The sequence below is a fragment of the Trichechus manatus genome, unplaced genomic scaffold, assembly GCF_000243295.1.
Source record: "Trichechus manatus latirostris isolate Lorelei unplaced genomic scaffold, TriManLat1.0 scaffold00004, whole genome shotgun sequence".
Taxonomy (NCBI): domain Eukaryota; kingdom Metazoa; phylum Chordata; class Mammalia; order Sirenia; family Trichechidae; genus Trichechus; species Trichechus manatus.
The window spans coordinates 29,473,413-29,494,240 of NW_004443940.1; the positions used below are offsets into that span (position 1 = coordinate 29,473,413).

General features: G+C 42.0%; 1 protein-coding gene across 1 annotated transcript in view; it reads right to left on the minus strand.

The window, feature by feature from the left end:
* IL1RL1 (interleukin 1 receptor like 1) overlaps window positions 1-20,828 on the minus strand; it is a 38,183-nt gene that overhangs the window by 6,169 nt on the left and 11,186 nt on the right. The window contains exons 2-8 of the mRNA XM_004369307.2: window positions 11,915-12,073; window positions 11,230-11,437; window positions 9,696-9,870; window positions 9,441-9,603; window positions 8,080-8,151; window positions 5,897-6,038; window positions 5,656-5,801 (exon numbers count right to left, since the gene is read on the minus strand). Of these exons, the coding sequence (XP_004369364.1) occupies window positions 5,656-5,801; window positions 5,897-6,038; window positions 8,080-8,151; window positions 9,441-9,603; window positions 9,696-9,870; window positions 11,230-11,437; window positions 11,915-11,975 (967 nt within the window). The 5' untranslated portion in view covers window positions 11,976-12,073. The remainder of the gene's footprint in view (window positions 1-5,655; window positions 5,802-5,896; window positions 6,039-8,079; window positions 8,152-9,440; window positions 9,604-9,695; window positions 9,871-11,229; window positions 11,438-11,914; window positions 12,074-20,828) is intronic.

Below are 20,828 nucleotides of genomic sequence, written 5' to 3' on the forward strand. Positions count from 1 at the left end.
AGTGGTTGGGACCAATTGATGCATCTTAGATGGCCGCTTGCATGCTTTTAAGACCCCAGACGCCACTCATCAAAATAGGATGCAGAACATTTTCTTAATAAGGTTTGTTATGCCAATTGACATAGATGTCCCCTGAAAGCATGGTCCCCAGACCCCGCATCCCTGCTACTCTGTCTCTCAAAGTATCAGTAAATTAACATTTATTGAGCCCCTACTCTGTACAAAAGGAGCCCTGGTGGAGCAATAGTTAAGCGCTCAGCTAACTGAAAGGTTGGCAGTTTGAACTCAGCCAGCAGTTCCACTGGAGAAAGACCTGGTGATCTGCTGTAGTAAAGATTACAGCCTAGAAAACACTATGGGACAGTTCTACTCTGTCCTGTAGGGTCACTATGAGTCAGAATCGACTCTACAACACTTAGCAGCAACTCTGTACGTGGCACCAGGCTGGGAATTGTAGGAGATCCTAAAAGGTACAAGAGACAGTTCCTGCTCAAGTGAGACATAAACACTCATGAAAACTGAACTAAGATGGGAAGTCTTAGCGGTCATAGCTGGCAGAGGCTTTTAGAAGACAACCTCACTCCACGCTGGGTTGGGCAAGGAAGGCTTCCTGCAAGAGGAGGTTCTTGAAGGATGGGTAAGACTCAGATAACTGGAAAGACATAAGGAGATGAACTCCTGACAAGAGAGATTGCTGAGAGGAACGTGCAGAGGTGGGAGGTGTATTTTCTGAAGTATTTTAGTTCGGGAATTAGTGGTAAATAAGATTAGAAAGATGAGTTAGGACTAGGTTCTAACAAGACTTGAGGGCCAACCTAAAGCATTTTGTGGGGCCACTGAAGAGTTTCGAGTAGGATATAAACAATGAAACTATTTTTCAAGCAAATTAATCTAATGGTAATGGAAGGTGTGTTCCTGTGGAAAGAGACGGCCAGCAGTTGACATAGAACGGGACAGGAGTTTCTACACTCCTTCCGGTGCAAGATCAGGAGAGTTGGGACTTGTTGATAATAGGAAAGGAATGGACTGGTCTTGGATGGGGGACACTTGTATGGGGGAAAGAATCAACAGATCTTGGGGACTTACTGTGTCTAAGTGGTTGGTGGCATAGGAAAGCAGGGAAGAAAAAAGATCCATGTAAATCTCTAAAGCATATTTCATGGAGAAGTCCAATTACTGGGTTCTGGATGCTAGACACACCTCTCAATTCTCTTACGGTGAACATGATTTAGCCACCACTGAACTTTAGCCTGTACTCATTGCTTCACAAAATACATACACAGCATGGTCCCCATCTTCGAGGGCTTGTGGCAAATACATACGTGTCGAATGTAAATACTGCAATCATTAACAATATTTTTGGCTGTTTAAATGTACTTTTCCTTGTATAATACTTAATTATCTTATCTTAGAAAGAGTCCCACTTAAAGATGAAAGTGAGAAGAATCTCAAATGGGATTTGATTGTATGGTTCCATTGTTACATTCATCTTAAGTCTTGTAGCGTAGGTTCCCAGTCTTGATGCGGGAAATCACGGGTTCATATTCACAAAGTCCTCCTCCCCTAAGATCTCGTCAGCTACCTGAGCATCCAGCGCTATGAAATCAAGAATTATCAAGGTAAGGTGACTCAAAGCTGGGGGGGGGAAAACTGAAAATTTAAAGAGAGCTTATTGTCTGTAGTGTCTTCCGTTTGAATTCTAGATAGTCCCCAGGTGAATCATTTCCACAAGATTCCTCTCCAGGTCACTCTTTCTAAATATCTTCTCTGAATATATGCTGGGAGTCTATACTTCCTGTGGGAATTGTTGTAAGGTAGCTATGCCTGTGGCTGGCTGCTTTCAACTGTAGGAAAGAAGTTAGTCTAAGGCATTAAAGTAAGTTGAAGTTTAATATCTTCCTAATGGCTAGTGATTTTATCAACATATAGGTAATTCTTGATGCGATGACTATACTAAATATTTTCTGTTAGTGTCTCTTGACAGGAAAACACTGACTGTGTTGGAAACCTGACTCCACTCCTCTATAACAAAGGCACTCGGTAAGCTATTCAACCTCTCCTTGCCTATAAAATTAGGATGATAAGAACTGTCCCTCTTCTATTGGGTTGTGAGAAAATAAATGAGAAACTAAATGTAAAGGAGCTAAACCGTGCCTGGTACATAAACCATAATGAATAAATGTATAGGGTTGTTCTGAGCTGGAACTGACTCGACAGCAATGGGTTATTATTATTATAACCATCAAATATTTATTTAATAACATTTAATTAAACTGTGGGGACACAGGCTTTTATGTGATCTCTTAAACTCAAGACAATGCTGTAATTTTTTTTAATTCTATGATTAGAAATAAAGGATTTCATTAGGACCATTCAACAGCAGTCACAACATTTTTTCTTTAATTTACACAGTTGTTGAAACAAAAATAGGTTGAAGAAAAACAGGTGAAAGGCAGCAAATACAAGTAAAGTATAAAGAACAAAATCAACAAGTACGTGTAACACGAAAACAATTCCAATGCACGGGTATAACCAGAGAGCATTCAGCAAACAACAACATAAGCAAAGCGTGGGGATAAGGGCAGCAAGAGCAGTGCTGGGTGGGGAGTGTGGGCTCCCTCTTTCCTCCAGGACCCAATGTGCCCACCACCACCACAAACATTGCCCTAATGTAACATCTTGACATGCCCCATACGCCCCGGGGTAACAGAATTCTAACTGGAAGTGTCCTGATGGCGCAATGGTACTTAAAATTATCTACATGGGTCATGATTCTTTCTAGCCACTATTATAGAGTCATATTCTGATTTATAAAACTTACAAGTCAGGAGTTAGAAATTAGAACAAGAAAAATCCCAAGCACCCCCTCAGGCAGAGAGAGTGGTCTGGTGTCTCCTCACCGGAATCATTTTGCATCATGTCATGCCTCTGTGGTTATTCAAATTAATCTAGGTCATACCCCACCTGTGGGTATGAACGGAGAGCTTAGCCCTCCGTTTGGCTATTTGACAGCTACGCGAAGTTCTGCATAGTTGTAAGACCACTAAAAGGGGTGATGCATGTAAAAAGGTCATAGTACCACGCGTTCTCGGCTCCTTTATACGGGATACAGTGCTTCATCTAGCAAACAGGATGCCTTGCATGGAGATACAAAGTGCAAGTGAGGACAGGTACAAGTTCTCAGGAACGAAATGCTTGTGAAGTTACTTTCTGTGGTAGTACTGCTTGCCGGGGCATACCCAGGGAGCCGGGGAAGGAGGCCGTCTGCACTTGTGGGGAGGAGAACTTCATCACTGGCATCTCTTAACATTGTCTGGGTATGGCGAGAATAAAAAGCACAAGGACTCTTAGACAGCTTCACTACTGTTTTAAAATTCTCTGTGGACAATGTACCCCTTGTTGCCTGCATCCGAGACAGACCACTCGCACCCCTCTGCCACGGTGGGTGTGAAGTGGGGGTGGTGGAAGTGGTGTCAGAACCTGTCTAACTTCAAGGAGGATAATGTGAATCAAGATCATCCCAAGGCTGAGCCCAGTGAAGTGGAGGTCAGACATACCTCCATTCTCCAAACTTTTTACCAATTTTGACACCAGTGGTCCCTCCCGTGGTACTCTCTACTTCTCTGCTGGGTTCGATAATCCTTTGCAAAGGCCACACAGAACTCACAGACCATACTTACAGTGAAGTGGTTTATTAAGGAAGTAACAGGCTACCACTCAGGATCAGGATCAGGGAACCCGCAGACAAAGCCTCCCTTCTTCAGGGCACGACAGCTCTCTCAGCTCCCCTCAGCCGTGCAGGCCTCCTCTTAGCCCCCTGAAAACAGGCTCCTCTCGGTCCCCTCAGGCAAGGCCTCTGCCTTCAGCCTCCCTGCCATTAGCTCTGCCACAGGGCCCCTTCTGGGCCCCTCACCATCTTCAGTGTTACAATCCTTGACTCGTATTACAGTTCTTTTAGTCGCTTCCTTGCCTCCTCTCTCTGCGTCATCTCTCTTCTCTCCTTCCTCTTCTCCTTTCTGCTTCTTCCTACTTCCTATGTGAAAAACCTCTGTGGGGTTGGCTGCATATACATACAAACTCCTTGTCAGTTTCAAGCCATGGTCCTCCACTAGGGCCACAAACTGACCAATCCCCTCTTGGTAGGCCACAGACACTTCATTTGAATAGTCTATTGACCAAACCCTGCAAGGTGAACACCAATCACAGGGCAGGCTGTAGCCTACTACCAGGCAAAAGTATCAAACCACACAGGTTGTTTACAGCTTACCCAGGAAATGTCAATCAACCTGGACAGAAGTAGCAAACTCTTTAGGATAGAAAACTAGGGCAAAAGTAACCCCTCAGGGCTTAGCGGGAAAACCTCTCAAGCTGTTTTTTGAAAAGGAACCAAGGCAAAAGGCCACATAAAGGAACTCATTTCACAACAGTAGGCCACGATTATTTTTGAATTAAAATGTTGCATTTTAAAATGTAGTGTAATCCATTGAAGGGCCATGAGTTTAATATTTTTGGCATAACTATAATATTTTACTGTGTCAATTTATAATAAATTCATTAACGGCTTACTAGATTCAGACAAAACTACGGGGAAGTTATGAACAGTTTGGCCTTTCCAATTTATGGGAAAAGTTATTCAACTTACCAAACATAAATATAAAATATTGTTTTGTTGTTATAATTAAGCCTTACAGTGAGAGAAATAGAAATGTACAGAAATAACGTGTTATTATAACTTTGGTGTGAATTCATTCACTTATTCACTCAACATATATTTATTGAGCTTATGCCATATGCCAGGCGCTGCACCACAGACCAAGGATAAGAAGATGGGTAAGATACCACCCTTGCCCTCATGGAGCTTACAGTCATGTGGAGCAGACTGTCAAACAGTGTGATGAATGCAATTGTAAAAACAGGATGCTATAGGAATACCTAGAAGGAGATTGTTCCCAAACCGGCAGTCAAGAAAGGCTCCCCAGAAGAGGTGGTACCTGATTTACATGTTGAGAAACAGACGCAGTAAAGAAATGGGTTGCGCTACCAGAGTTCACGTGAGTTCTACCTAAACTTATAATTTTATAAAGTTAAGCGATAATAATGCATTTCTTATTATAAAGTAACATCTAAGATTTTTTTTCCTAGAATGGGCAGTAGTTAAATACTTCACCTTTGCATCCATTTTGCCAGCCTCACTAACGAAATATGTGCCCATTATCACACACACGCGCACACACACAAGTTATAAAAGGGGTTAAGAACGAAAGAGCACGTTCACGCTTTATTGTTGGTATGTTTTCTTCCACATACAATGAGACAGAAAGCGAATGAAGTTGAAAAGCAGAACGATGACGGAGGAGGAAGTTGGGTGTTGGAGAGCAGCCAGCAGGAGGCAGCGGAAGAGGAGGAAGCAATAAAGCGGTGGAGAAGAGTGTCCCACAAACCATGTTTTTCACTCGCAAAACACGTGAGGACGCAGACTGCATTGCAGGTCAGTGTGCTTAGGAGGGGAGGTACATTTTATGAGATGAGCCATTTTCCACTGCCTTGGTAGTTCCCCTGGATCCAGACTCTAGCACGGTTTTCTCTAAGAAAACAATTTCAGCCTGCAGTTGGCACAGCAAACTCAGGTGGCAAAAGGCTTAAAACAGTCCTTACTTGGATTTTTTCTCCTTAGTCTGACAGCGCGTGTTGTCACGCCACGCAAGTTAAGGGCCAGACACTCATACTTCAGCGAGAAATCCTCTTCTTTCACATCAGTTATTCTTAAAATTCTTTTTAGACAAGTCAGCTCATCTCTAGAACTAAGAAAGCACTCGTTACTTTTAATGCTTACTTTTGGTTAACAGTTGTGAGTGAGGGAGGGGAAGAGAATGTTGTAACTTTCAGATAAAACTACCTTTGACTTTGCACTTGCTCCTGGTGAATTCTTGCCTCACCAAGGTCACTAATGCTGCTTCCATTAACTTGCCATTTGATCGAAGCCAGGATCTGAAGACCCTTTCCCATGCAAGCCAAGCAGGTGATGTTCACTGTTTTTCCTAGATGGGAAGTAAAGAAATTCACTGATAAAATTAAATTATGCAAATAGTATTTAATTTAACTTAATATGAAAAAAAATTGTTGAACACCTAGTGTGTGCTCAGACTGATTTCCCATATCCTTCATCACCGCTAGGAGCTTCATCTTTCGACGACCTCACTCTGCCTCCCTGGCTCCTTATTATCTTCATTCCACTCACAGGGAAGCTTGAAGCTCAGCTCTCCTTCCCCACCCACCTGCGGGAGAAACTAACAAGACAGGTGACTGGCTTCAACAACCCAACTTTATAATATAGAATTGCCCTTCCCTATACATTGAATGTTTTCTAACAGCTGTCTTCCACACCTTTCTCCTCCTACTGAATTCTTTTCAACTCTCCATAAGCTACGTTTGAAGGTAAAACTGTACTTGTGACTTAAGGAGAATTTGGAAGTGGCTCACAAAGCCTGACCCAGATACAATCCTAGTACTTAAGCATCTAGACAAAGCTCTCTCCATCCCAACTCTTCTAACTTGAGACGTCCTCATTTCAGACTTGAAAGCATAAGAGCTGCCTTCATGCCTTGGACATCCATTCAACCAACCGTTGCTGAGTTCTTGGTTCCTCTCAGGAGCTGTGTTAAGAGCTAGGCATCTGAAGAGGAATGAGGCGTTCGGAGTCTATTGGGGGTAACGGCATTATAACCAAGCAATGATAACACAAAGCCTTTTAGTGTTCTAATAGAAGTATATAGACAAGGTATATGTACTCTGGGAGTCCCTGGGTGGGCAAAAGTTTAACACACTGGACTGCTAACCAAAAGATTGGCAGTTTGAGTTCACCCAGAGGCACCTTGGAAGAAAGGCCTGGTGATCTACTTCTGAAAAATCAGCTATTGAAAACCCTGTGGAGCACAGTTCTACTCTGACACCCACGGTGTCATTGCGAGTCAGAATTGGCTTGATGGCAGCTGGCTGGGTTGGTCGGTACTCTGACTTGGGAGTGCAGAGGGAAAGATCCCTGCAGGCAACAATGTTGCCACATTGTACATACAAATGGGGCCCCTAGAGTTGTGTGAGCAGAAGCTCTGTTCCTAATTGCAGAGAAAAAGATCCCTGCAGAAAGCACTGTTGCCACATTGTGCGTACAAATGGGGCCCTTAGGGCTGTGTGAGCAGAAGCTCTGTTTCTGTTGTTTGGTAGGGAGGGAGGGTGGTACAGGGGGATTTTACAGAGGACGTGATATTTGAAATTAGTCTTGGAGGAGGAGAAGGAAGACAAACATGGCCCAAAGCAGCGAAGAATTTAGGAAGTACAGCATGTCAGCCTAATGACGAGGTGGTCAGTGCCGGGGCACTGGCTGCAGATGGGCAGTCAGGGCGGTCAGGACCAGGTCATGAAGGGCGCTGTTTTACATGCTAAAAACTTTCAACTGCACCCTGTTTGTAGTGGGAAAGTAGTAAAGACAGAGATGGAACGAGTTAGAAAGTCTGGGCTCTCGTCCTTCTCTCTTTTATAATCTATGACCTTGAGCGTCACTGTGCCTCTCTGAGCCTCAGTTTCCTCATGCAGAGAAGTAAGAGCTAAATGACGTAACACATGTGAAAGCACCATAAGTTACTGAGTGCAACACAGATGTAAACACTTCCTATTCCTGTGCTTGATCACCGTTCATATCAACAAGTGCCCGGGTCGGGCATTGTCACACGTGCCATCTCACTTAATCCTGAAGGTCCACTGTGATAATCCCGGCCCCCTTCTAGTGCAATTTAAGAAGCCCTGGTGGGGCAGTGGTTAAGCTCTCAGCGGCTAACCCAAAGGTCGGCAGTTCAAACCCACCCGCTGCTCTGCGGGAGAAAGATGTGGCCGTCTGCTTCCATAAAGATTACAGCCTTGCAAACTCTATGGGGTAGTTCTACCCTGTCCTATAGGGTCGCTATGAGTCGGAATCGACTCGACGGCAGTGGGCTTTTTTTTTTTTTTGGTCCAGTGGACTTCAGATCAGGGGTCCTATGGAAGGATTTTTCAGGCAACTTTTACTCATTCTTAAAGTTTTCTTACCAATTTCTACTTCCTTTGTGTCATTGGGTGGAGGGGCTGTAATGACTGGAACCACAGGAAAGGCTTTTCCCTCTTAAACAAACAAAAAGGAAATTATTATAAATATTAGGAGAGCATTGGACAGTCATCAGTGTAAAGCTCTATCCTATTTCCTATAAATAGTTCTCAGATTTTTCTGATAATGACCCATGGCAATAAATACACACACACACACACAGACTCACACACACACTCATGCACAATATTTACATAATACTTTCTCTTGCTACCTACGATGCTGTTTGATATTTTTCATTTTATTCTATGTCATTAAAACAAATACTGATCCAATCCACCAAATTAATTTCATGACCAACTGATTGTTAGAAAAACGCAATTCAGAATAAGCATAACACTATCGAGAAGACTTCAAAAGGCTCATGAAAATGACGAAGTCACGAGTCCACAGTTCTGTTGCTCATGGTTCTTCACCGTGGTGGCCCAGCCTCAGGGTTAGACAGTGTCTCCTCGCCTTAGCTAATTGTAACGCCTGTGGCCACTGAGTTCCAGAGTGAAGCGGGACCTTTCGGAGCATGGCTGCGTACATACCTGCATCCCTTGATGCTCATTTATTTCCGGGTGGAGTGTTTGAGGGCCACTGCGGGGCTGACATTAAACAGTAGGGGAGACACTAACACAAACGTGGTTTGGTGGTGGTTAATTTACAGGGGTGGAGCCCTGAAAAGCTTTTCTACAGTATTGCTGTATCGTCTAAAAGCTGCCACACGTATAGGTGCCACTGGTCTATATCTGTGTCTATACACGACAGACTAAGGAGACCCAACAACACATTGTGACTGTGAAATCTGTCTCCGACAGGGGTTTTTATAGAGTCGAAAGTAAACCGAATTGTGTTGTTGTCTTAAGAATTGAATGACCTGCTAGATGTTGGAAGCCCTGCACACTGTTGGATCCCATGTAAAACTTCTCACTAAACCTCTAATCCAGGTGTATTAGAAACTCTTTTTTTTCTATGTACAGAACCTCTCACACTATAGCATGGAAAGGGAAGCTATTCTTGCTCTCCAAATTGTTCTACTGCCTTTCAAAATAAGTAAATTGAGTTAGCATGGAAATCTCCTTACCTCTGAAAAATGAAGTCGTAGAGGAAAAAGCAGCTGTGGCTTTGGATTAGCAGCATAATCTCCCTCTTGTATTAAACCTTGATAGTGCGTTTTAAAAAACTACTTGCTTCAGAGTAGAGAATGTGCAAGGTAAGATAGAGCGGGAGAAGTATGAAGTGCCGAAAAGTCCAGAAGGGCACAATTCTTCCCACTTTGTCTTTGCTCAAATACTCTATTTCGTTAAATTCAGTAGCTTACCTCCAAACCTAAGTGTTCTGGTTGCTGTCACAGTATAACTGACTCCTTTCTCATTGTGTACCCATTTGCACGTATAATCACCTGCATCGTTGCTATTTGCGTTGTCAATGAGCAAATAGGACTCTGATCTGTAGTACCTTAGTCCTTGAAGAGGCTTACAATTCTGAAATGAAAAAGTCCATTTCATTTCAGTAATTCTTTACTTACAAGCTTAATTGTGTTATTTCTATTTATTTCTCCAAAAGTTCTTTTTACCTTAAACCACTCAAGTGGTGCTGTCCAATTGTAATACTGAGTTGTAGGACAAAATATTTGAGAACGTTTTGGTGTTCCAGTTACTGTTGAATACATCAAATAATCAGGAATAATGCAATCTGGTTGTTTTTTATATATCGTGAGATTCACAGATCTAGTCCAATTGGAAGTGGGGCTATTAAAACAAGTGAGACAACTTTTAAAAGTCACTTAACACTTATGAAACAACGTAATCAACTCTAGCCTTCATTTAATTTTGCTTTTCATCTTAAAGCAGTGATATATAGGGGCCATTTTCTTATTTAAAAGTAAGCATTAAAATCTTGAATTTCAAATACTTTTTTTGTTACTTTTGAGATAAAACATAAACCCCAAAGTAGCCTGAAAGTGATTCTCCAATCATTTCTCCACACTGTAATACCGAAAACACAATATAATAATCAACATTTATTGAGAGTTTTACTATGTACCAGCCATGGGGCTAAGTACTTGTCAGACATTACCTCATTTTTTTCTCACAATAACCCTTTGAGATACATTATATTTATTTTATAGATGAGGAAACTGAGGGGTAAAGGGTTAACTTGCGAGCGTCTCACAGCTAACCCTCAGAGCATGAATTTGAAATCTAAACTTGTCTGACCTCAGAACCTAGACGTTTAACTACAGTACTGCGTTTTGATGTAGTTCACCTGACATTTTGAATGCATCAAATATGGGCACAAAATCAACACACTTAGTGTGGGCACCACATCAAAACGTTCAACGATTTACACAGAGAGTAATTCGCAGGCCCACAGTCTCATGTAACCCTCTTTCGTTTCACTCTGAGAAACGTTTCAGGCACTGATAACTGCCTTTTTTTTTAACCCACCATAAGCCTCCTTGATGCCAAACATCTAGATTACTATTTTCTGTGCTGGCTTGTTCTTACTTCTGGCCAAAAATGAGTGACTGCCCTCAATTCTCTTAGTTGCTGAGAAAGCTAGGTCTTTTTTTCTAATTAGGCTACAAATTAAGCCCTGCAATTATAAATATAAATATTAAAAAAAAAAAAAACCATTGCCATCAAGTCCATTCCAACTCATAGCGACCCTATAGGACAGAGCAGAACTGCCCGGTAAGGTTTCCAAGGAGCGGCTGGTGGATTCGAACTACTGACCTTTTGGTTAGCGGCCAAGCTCTTAACCACTGCGCCACTAACCAAAACCAAACCCGTTGCCATTGAATCAATTCCGACTCACAGCGACCCTATAGAACAGAGCAGAACTGCCCCACAGGGTTTCCAAGGAGTGGCTGGTGGATTTGAACTGCCAACCTTTTGGTTAGTAGCTGAGCTCTTAACCACGGTGATAATCACCTAAACCCCAACCTGATGGGATTTCTAAACATACTCTTTTATTCAAATCACCTTATAAATTCAACTGTTCCAGAAAGGACCGGAAAAAGAAGGAAAGTGAGGGGCAGTACAGATTATCAACTATTAAAGATAAGGGAGCAAGCCCTAAGATTATGGTGGCTGCCTGTATAATACCTTCTGATAATGCAAGTATAAATTCCAGAATCATCAACTTTCGTTGGCAGAAACTTAAGAAAGTTTTTTGAGGCAAACACACGGTATTTCTTCTGGGTGGTAATACTTCTATTTGTTTTTGAGTACCAATCCACAGGGTGCTCAGAGTTTGGGTTTTTAGGACATGGCACAATTAACGCTTCATTTTCCAGGCCCCAGTGTGTCTTACCTGCAAATAAAAAAATATAAAAAGACCGTAATTCTTATCTTCGAAATGTTTCCTTATAGAATTCAGTTTAGAAATCGGTCACACTTTGTGATACTTCAACTGGGAAAGAATAAATAAATTATATCTTTTATGAAATGTTCTATTAGGTACCACCACAATTAATGAATAAATTTGGACCTAAGTCCCCTACACAGCTTCAATGGCAAAGCAGCCACATCTATCTAAACAAATTATGTGCCAGTCAGCAAACGCCAGCAACCCTCCTACACACAGGCATTGTGTTAAATTCTAAGATATTTGAATATGTAAAATTAAAATTCTGATATATTTGCTATGAAGAATGACTTAATCAAAACTGAATTTTCTGGTTTGCAAATTCAGCTGGAAGAGTTGGAAGCAAGCAGCTTAAAACAAGTCATGCATTCTTGGAATGACTTCATAAAAAAATGTAAATTTCAGTTGAAAAGTAGTACTTACTAAGATGAGCTGTTATTGAATCTTGGAGAAGTGTTAGAATTGCCAAGACCCAAAGTCCCATTGTCAGTTTATCACCCAAGAGTACGTGCTGGCGATAACTCCAGAGGAATCAGGGAGGCCTGATGCTGCAGATCTCATCCAGGAGGTGAGTGGAGCTCCCTAAGATTCACAGCAGGAAAGAATAGGCAGTAGTGTAAACTACTGAAAAATTAAACCTTGCAAAACATTTATGAGCCATGATTTTTACTTGTTCAACACCTCCCAGGAGAATTCATCAGTCGACAAGTATCTGCTAAGTACAAATACTGGATTTCAGGCATGTATCATGACATGGATCACTACTGAATATTCGGGCCGTGAAGATCTCGAAATGGTCATGCAATTTCACAATTACATTTCACAATCTCCTAAGAATGTACCGGAAGAAGCTAAATTAAGAGGAAAGGAAATGAGCTGATATTTTTGAAAAAAATTAAAACCATAAAATTCAACAAGCCCCAGGAAATACAGTATTGTAATTGCTAATATAAAATCATAAACATCCCCACAGTCTAGCAACTGTGTACATGCGCACAGGATACACACACACACACAGGCACACATACAACTAGGTCATCACAAAGCCACTGTAGAATGAAGGACTGTAGGGAGCAAAGCATTGTTCACCTAATCACCCTAGAATGTCATCTGACACCACCCCAGTCTGTCCCCAGGAGTCACGAAGGCTTTCTAAGAATAGCTGAAGATCTCTGAAAAATAATTAAATACTTTTCTTTATTCTTTCCGCTAAAGAACAATTTAACCATATCTTATTTTTTCCTTAAAGAGTCAGGGTAGGGACGGAACCAAGATAGAAATATAAAAATGCAAGAATAAACCCAACAATCCTTAATATATTTCAGGAAAGCTCATTTCCTCTAAATGTGAATTGTCAATGCTTTTCTTATTACATCTATGGGAAAGTTTCTATCACAGACTTAGACAGCTGATGCTTACCCAAGCTAAGGAACAGAAGAGAATGAACTCCAAGTCGGTGATGGGTTAGGAGTAGCTTCCAGCCCCTCTAGGTCCCTGCTTGTAGACTGCTCACATGGACACCCTCCTTGATTTTAAAGGGGAGACACTCAAAGACACCCCCGCAACTTGTCATCCCTCTTGTTCTCCCACTCTTAATTTTTATTTCTAGTCAAAATATATGACTTATTCGAAAGTACTGGTGAGTCATGTAACTAGAATTGTGAACCTTGATACATAAATATTTAAACATGATTATAACATCAAATTACCTTGTTAGAGGAATCACCAAACAGTCTCCCCCCCCTAGCTTAGCATCACTTCCAGAACGGAAAAATATTTTTTGTTATCGCCCTAATATTGTTACATTTTTGTTTCTAAACAAAATGGTCCTGAAACCACGGGCCTTGAGGTTGCCCTTTCAGGCAGTCCTTGACATCTAGCCTGGTGGACGCTAGTTGGGAAGACTTAGCCAGTTTGGGCAGCTTTGGTGGGAGATATTCAAAAGCCAAGAGGAGGAACAAGCAATGAGAAGCAAGCAGGACTTCATAAGGGGTAGAAAATGCTGTTTATGGTCCAAAATTCGACACAGTCTCATCCAAACACGGATTCCAATTCCTCAGGTTTAAATCCCCATTGAGCTTTCAATTTGGAGGAAAAAAGGAACTTTTCCTAAGGAATTCAGAGAAATAGAGGAAGGCCATGAATACTTGAAAGGGAGTGATAGAGAAAACCATAAGCCTCAACTCCAGCTAAATGTAAAACATGACTCTGTTATGAGTAAATGCAGCTTGCTTTTAAAGGTCATCACATTCCAGAAGAAATCAAGGACTACCTTCAGATCAGCACAATAATAATATTATAATAGCTATTAAAGGAGCCCTAGTAGCAAAGTAGCTAAGTTTTCGGCTGCTAACTGAAACGCCAGCAGTTCGAACCCACCAGCCACTCCGCCAGAAAAAGATGTGGCAGTCTGCGCCTGTAAACATTACACCTTGGAAACCCTATGGGGCAGTTGTACTCTGTCCTATAGGGTTGCTGTAAGTCGGAATCAACTCCACGGCAATGGTTGGGTTTGGGTTTATTCAAGGAGCCCTGGTGGCGAAACGGTTAAGTACTTTGTTGCTAACACAAACGTTGGTGGTTCGAATCCACCCAGTGGCTCCTGGAGAGAAAGGCCTGGTGACCTGCTTCCATAAAGATTCCAGCCAAGAAAAGCCTATGAGACAGTTCTACTCTGACACATGAGGCTGCTATGAGTCAGAATCGACTCAGCGGCCCCCAACCAAACCTACAAGAGCCTTTGCATAGAGCTCACTACATGTCAGACCCAGTTCCAGGAGATTTACGTGTATGGACCCGTCTCATTCTCACAACCACCCGATAAGGCAGGCGCTGTTACTATTATTCCCATTTTACAGACAAGGACACTGAGGCACAACTTGCCCGAGTCACACACCAAGAGGTAGAAGCATACTTTGAAGCCAAGCGCGCTGACGCCAAAGACTGAATGCCTAATCCCTAAACTCTACCGCCTCCGGGTGTGGGAGATTAACGGGAAGCACTGGAAAAGAAGCATCCTAAGTAGAGTTTTTGAGCCAGTTTCCTAAGCATTTTTCCTCGGCACTGTGGCTGGGAACCCTCCGCGGCAGGCCGCCCAATCTGTGGGTGGGTTTAGCCAGCCTTCGGACATCAGTGAGGGGCTCAAAGAGGAAGAGATACAAAGTTCTTGTGCTGCTGGGAGACTCCCTCGTGAGATATTTGGTATAAATTCGGGGAATTATATCTGCTAATTGCTAATATCAACCTAGTTGTCAAAGTTCTTATGATCAAGATCTTATTATCTTTTTAACTACTCAATAAAAATAAAAGTTCATATTATCAGTTTAATTCGTGAAGCATTCCATGTTCTTAGGCGCTTTGGTGGCGCAGTGGTTAAAGAACTCGGCTGCTAACCGAAAGGTGGGTGGTTCGAATTCACTAGCCACTCTGCGAGGGAGAGGTGTGGCAGTCTGCTTCTGTAAGGATTTACAGCCTTGGAAACTCTATTGGGGCAGTTCTACCCTGTCTTGTAGGGTCACTATGAGTCGGAATCCACTCGACAGCAGTGGGTTCGGTCTTTGCTTTGGTATTATCAGTTTCATCATTGAGGGCACAGTCAGGAGACAGAGCGCTTGGAACAGTGCCTGGGGTGTGCTCAAGCGCTAGATAAAAACAAACAAACAAGATAAACGCCGTTGGGTGGATTCCAACTCGTGGCGACCCCATGCGTGTCAGAGCAGAACTATGTTCCATAAGGTTTCCAATGGTGGATTTTTCAGAAATAAATCACTGAGCCTTTCTTCCGAGACACTTTTTGGTTAGCAGCTGAGCACATTCACTGCACCACCCAGGCACGCCAACCACGAGATAAGGATTTGTTACATAAATAATACAAACTTGACATTGTTTTATATTCTCTATCCTAAAACACCTTTTCTACATTTTTTTTACTAAATTTGGGCATTTATTCTTTAAACTGGGCCAGCTTTTACATTGGTTTATTAGTTTTAAAAACAAGATTTTACTCAGAATTTTAACATAATCATTACAAAATTTTGCTGATACATTTAACAAACGATTGTGAGGATGGCGCTTCCTGATTTGTATCTGTGAGAGGGTCACAAGCAGACACTGGAAGATTTCTGACTGACTTGGGAGAAATTCATGTCACTCAACATTCTGTTAAAGGTAAACGTTTTCTTTCTTGATGAGAAGCTCCTGCTTTTAACATTTTCCCTTGCTATGTTGCTGTACTTTGGAGCTCTGGTGGCACAGTGGTTAAGGGCTTGGCTGCTAACCAAAGGGTCGGCAGTTCGAATCCACCAGCTGCTCCTTGGAAACTCTATGGGACAGTTCTACTCTATGGGACAGTTCTACTCTGTTCTATAGGGGGTCACTATGCGTCAGAATCGACTTGATGGCAATTGATGTTGCCATAAAGTACCACACTTCTGTGTCGGTACTTTATGTGTTGGACAGTACTGGACTAGCTAGAAACCCAAAGTAACAGATAAGAAACAAGAAAAGACCTAGAAATGGCTCAGTTCTCATAAAGAAGAGATTTTAAGGCAATTAGACTATGTTGTTTGGAACCCTGGTGGCACGATCATTAAAGCACCCAGCTACTAACGGAAAGGTCAGTGGTTCAAACCCACCAGTTGCTCTGCGGGAGAGAGAGATGGCAATCTGCTTCTGTGAAGACCACAGCCTTGGAAACGCTACGGGGTAGCTTCTACGCTGTCCTAAAACTAGTGGCAGGTGAGTCAATTCCGACTCATAGTGACCCTATAACGACCCTATAGAACAGAGTAGAACTGCCCCCCAGGGTTTCCAAGGAGCAGATGATGGATTCGCGTTGCCGACTTTTTAGTTAGCAGCTGCGTCGTAGCTCTTCACCATTGCACCACCAGTCTGTCCTGTAGGGTCGCGATGCACTGGAATTGGATGAATTTTTTGTTGTTGTTTATGTTGTTTGATAATTCAGTCACAATTATAAGAAGGAAAGCTTGCTTTACCAATGCAATTTTTCTCTTTTTTATTTCATGTTAGAAAAAAGAAAGCAGTGGCTTTGGGGTTTGACAAGTTTGATTTCGCCCTGACCACAACTGGTGAGCTTGGCCAAATGATTTCACCAGCCTGATCCTTGGGTTTTTATTTTAAAACATTAAACTTGAATGAGGTTGATATTAAGTACCAGCACCATATTATCCTTTGAATGAAAAGACCTTAATTGTTTAATGAATTATTTTATAACAATAGTTATTGTTATGTTAGGTGCCATCAAGTTGGTTCTGACTCATAGCGACCCTATGTATAACAGAAGGAAACACTGCAGGATTAAAACAGATAGGAAAATCACACAATGCCAGGAGTCATGGCGCAGCCAAATTGATACACACATTTTTGGGGGGACATAATTCAATCCATGACAATGGTGTTCCAAAGAAGGAACATAAGCGTGCATCTTTTATACACAATTTTGCAGAATTTTGTAGAGTTGGGAAAGAGTATCGGGGTACATTTGATTGGTTGACATTCAGCATGCTCTCCTAAGACTCATTTATCAAGCCTTTCCATTGGCTGAGGTACTCAACCTTAACCAGAGTTCCCAGCATTCCATAGCTGGTTCCTTCTGTTTCCTGTGGTGTTTTGGGTGGGCCACCTCCGAATGTTGGAGAACAAGTTTTCTTGGCCAAAAGTGTGGTCATGGGGCATGTACTCTAAAAAGCAGAGACAATGGCCTAGGACAAAATGGAGTCTGACCAGACCCGTGTCAGCCATTTTAGTTATGTCAGTCAACTCCATTTTGGAGTGCTCTTTCACGGGGTTAAAAACATATGCACACAAAACACTTATGAAAGAGTGTTCATAAACGTTATATTCATAATATCAACAACTGTAAATAACCTAAATGCCCATTAACAGGAGATTGGATAAAGAAAAACTACTCACCAATGAAAAGGAAGGAACTACTGAGAAGGCTAGAAAGATCAATCTCAAAAACATCTTGCCCGGTAAATTTGAGTGTGTATTCAACAAAAAATAATCAAATAGAACCCACAAATACGTCATGCTAGACAAAAGAAACCAAACCAAGATGAGTACATACTGCATGAGTACACATATATGAAGTTCAGTGATGAGCAAATTAATCTATACTGCTGGCAATCAGAACATATGTGTTTGGGATCATGGGATTTTGAAAGAAAAGAGGTAAAATGTTTGGGATGATGGTGACATGGGTGTATACAGTCATCAAAGGGCGCTGGACTGAACATTTAAGACTTGCTGTGCTCTTAATTGTATGTTAATCTTTTCCCAACAAAAAAGAAAAGAAAATTAAGTCATATTCTTTCATATGTGTAATAGAAAGAGCACCATACTGAAGTCAAGAGACCCAGAAATTCATTTCTGTGATCTGTCATGCCACAAGAAACCTTTCCCAATATTTTATAACCAAGCTTCTCACAATAAATTATCTGTACAGGAACTTGTGCATTTTTTTTTTTTTGGAAAATTCATTCTTACTAGAACAAGTTGTCTTGTGAATAATTCTATGATCTCTCCTTTTCCCCTCAAAATATTTAGACAAATTTCCCCTCCAAATTTATTTCAAATTTTCCTCAAAATTGAGGGAAACCAGCCAAGCCTTTTTCCAGTATCTCTTCGGAGAGCAGAGATAACACTCAAAAGATTTAAGATATGCGCTTATGCTCCTTCTTCACCACCATTTTGAACTTTCAGGAGCAGTACATCGGTGCTGACCAGTCAGGACACCAACCTTAGAAAAGAGCCAGCATCTAACCGTCTAGTGTCTGGATTGTGGGAAGGTCCCAAGGGAGGGCAGAGGTGGGTATTTGGAGGGTCTGAGACAGCAGCTATTGACTCAGTAAGGCAGTATTTCAATGTTTGAAGAAGTGAGGAGTCCGTGGGTGGTGCAGATGGTTAAGCACTGAGCTACTAACCGAAAGGTTGATAGTTCAAACCCACCCAGAGGTGCCTTGGAAGACAGGCCTGGCGATCTGCTTCCAAAAGGTCACGGCCTTAAAAACCCCATGAGGCAGTTCTACTCTGCACACGTGGGGTCACCATGCGTCGGAATCCACTTGACAGCAGCTAACAACGACCTAGTCAGAAAACCAACTTTGCATCAACTAGGGTTGGGAGGAGCATCCAGTGAGGACCCTCTACGTGCAAATCTCTGTTTCAGATACTGGGGATACAGCAATGAATCAAAGGAGAAAAAGGGACTAAAAGACCTGCTCTTATGGATACAGCCTAGTGCAGAAGGACAATAAGTAGCATAAAGAAGTAGAAAATATTTATAAAGGATTTTAGATGGTGATATGGCTAATGATGGAGCCCTGGTGGCAAGTGGGTAAGAGCTTTACTGCCAACCAAACGGCTGGCAGTTCGAATCCACCAGCTGCTCCTTGGAAACCCTATGGAGTGGTTCTACTCTGTCCTATAGGGTCGCTATGAGTTGGAATTGACTCAATGGCAATAGGTTTTTCTTTTTTTGGTTTATAGCAAAGGAGGAAAATAAAGCATGAAAGGGAAATAAGGAGATTTGGAAGAGTGTAATTTCAGGTAGGGTGACTGGAAGGCCAACTAAAAAGGTGACCTTTGATAAACAGTGGAAGCCCAGGGCAGAGGGAAGAGGCAATGTGAAGGCCCTGATGCAGAAGAGTGCCTGGTGCATTTGAGGAGCAGTGGGGAGTCATGTGGCTCCAGTGGAGTAAGAAGAGGTCAGAGAAGTTAGAGTCCAAACTATGCACCATCTGTGAATCATCTTAAGTATTTTGCTTTTACTCAGCGAGATGAGACACCACTGAAGGATTTCCAGGCAAGGAATGACACGACCTGACTTGTGCTTTAACAAGAACACTCTGATTTTGGAAAATATCCACAAGGGAAGCAAGGGCTGAAGGAGGGAAACAAGTTAGGCAACTGTGTTTGCCCAGGAAAGAGATGGATGGGGAGCTTAGACCAGGGTGTGGCAAGTGTGGGTGGTGAGACGAGGTTGGGTATTTGGATATATTTTAAGGGTAAAGCTGATAGTCTTTCTGGATGGATAGGATATGGGGTATGAGAGAAAGACAACAGTCAAAAACGATACCAAGGTTTCTGGCCTGAGCAACTGAATGAATGGGGTTGCCATTTACTGAGACGAAGTGGGCCAGGTTTTAGGATAAGATTCGACTGGTTTTGGATAGATTAAGCGTGACATGTCTATTAGATATACAAGTGGAGATGTCAAGTCATCAGTGGAATATTTGCTTCTGTAATGCAGTCGACACACTTGGGCTAGAGATATAAATTTGAATATGTCATTGTATAGATGAAATTAAACTCATAAGACTAGATGCAATCTTCGAAAGTGTAGAAGTAGATAGGCCAAAGGGGCTAGGAAATAGTAACTTCTAATTTTCATTGTAAAACCTTCCTGGAGAAAGGGGCTTACGTTGCCCTAAGAGATAAATTTGGATCTCTCTACATCAAACACTGCAGAAGTGTTTACAATTTACTGTAAAGCAATCCTGTGTGTATGACACAGGCCAGCTGCTCAGTCTCCTCCACCTGGTGATGATGCCAGAATAAGCAAATAGCGAATCAGTATAATGAGGCTTCTTTGTAGAACATAAAACATTTTTTATGTCTGCATTTTTTTTTTCTTCATGGGGCAAGAGAAAATAATGTAGGACAAAACCTGACTCACTGATATTTCATCATTTACCTTAGTTTTGAAAAACTTCGTCTTACAGTTAAACAAAAAGAAGGAAAAGAAAGGAAAGGAAAAGAAAGAGAAAAAACATTAGAAGCCAAGTCAAAGGCATAAACTTTCTAAGAGCAGAAATCCTGCCGAACGCGCCCCTGAGTTACCCTAAGCACCTAGTACACTAGCTCAATCTTACAGTCAGTTCTGTTACTGGAGGTGGTTACATTCTACGGAGTCACCGCAGACACTGAATTAACTAATACTGAGCCATTGATCCCAGAGGAAATATAGGGTTAAGTTCCATCAAGCCTCTGGTCACAATCTTTTCATCAACCAGTCAATATATAACCTTGTATTACGTGTGTTGGAGCCCTGGTGGCACAGTGGTTAAGAGCTATGACTGCTATCCAAGAGTTCAGCAGTTCGAATCCACCAGGCGCTCCTTGGAAACCCTGTGGGGCAGTTCTGCTCTGTCCTGTAGGCTCACTGTCTTAGTCGTCTAGTACTGCCCTAACAGAAATACCACACATGGATGACTTTAACAAAGAGAAATTTATTTTCTCACAGTCTAGTAGGCTAGAAGTCCAAATTCAGGGCATCGGCTCCAGGGGAAGGCTTTCTCTCTCTGTAGGCCTTCTC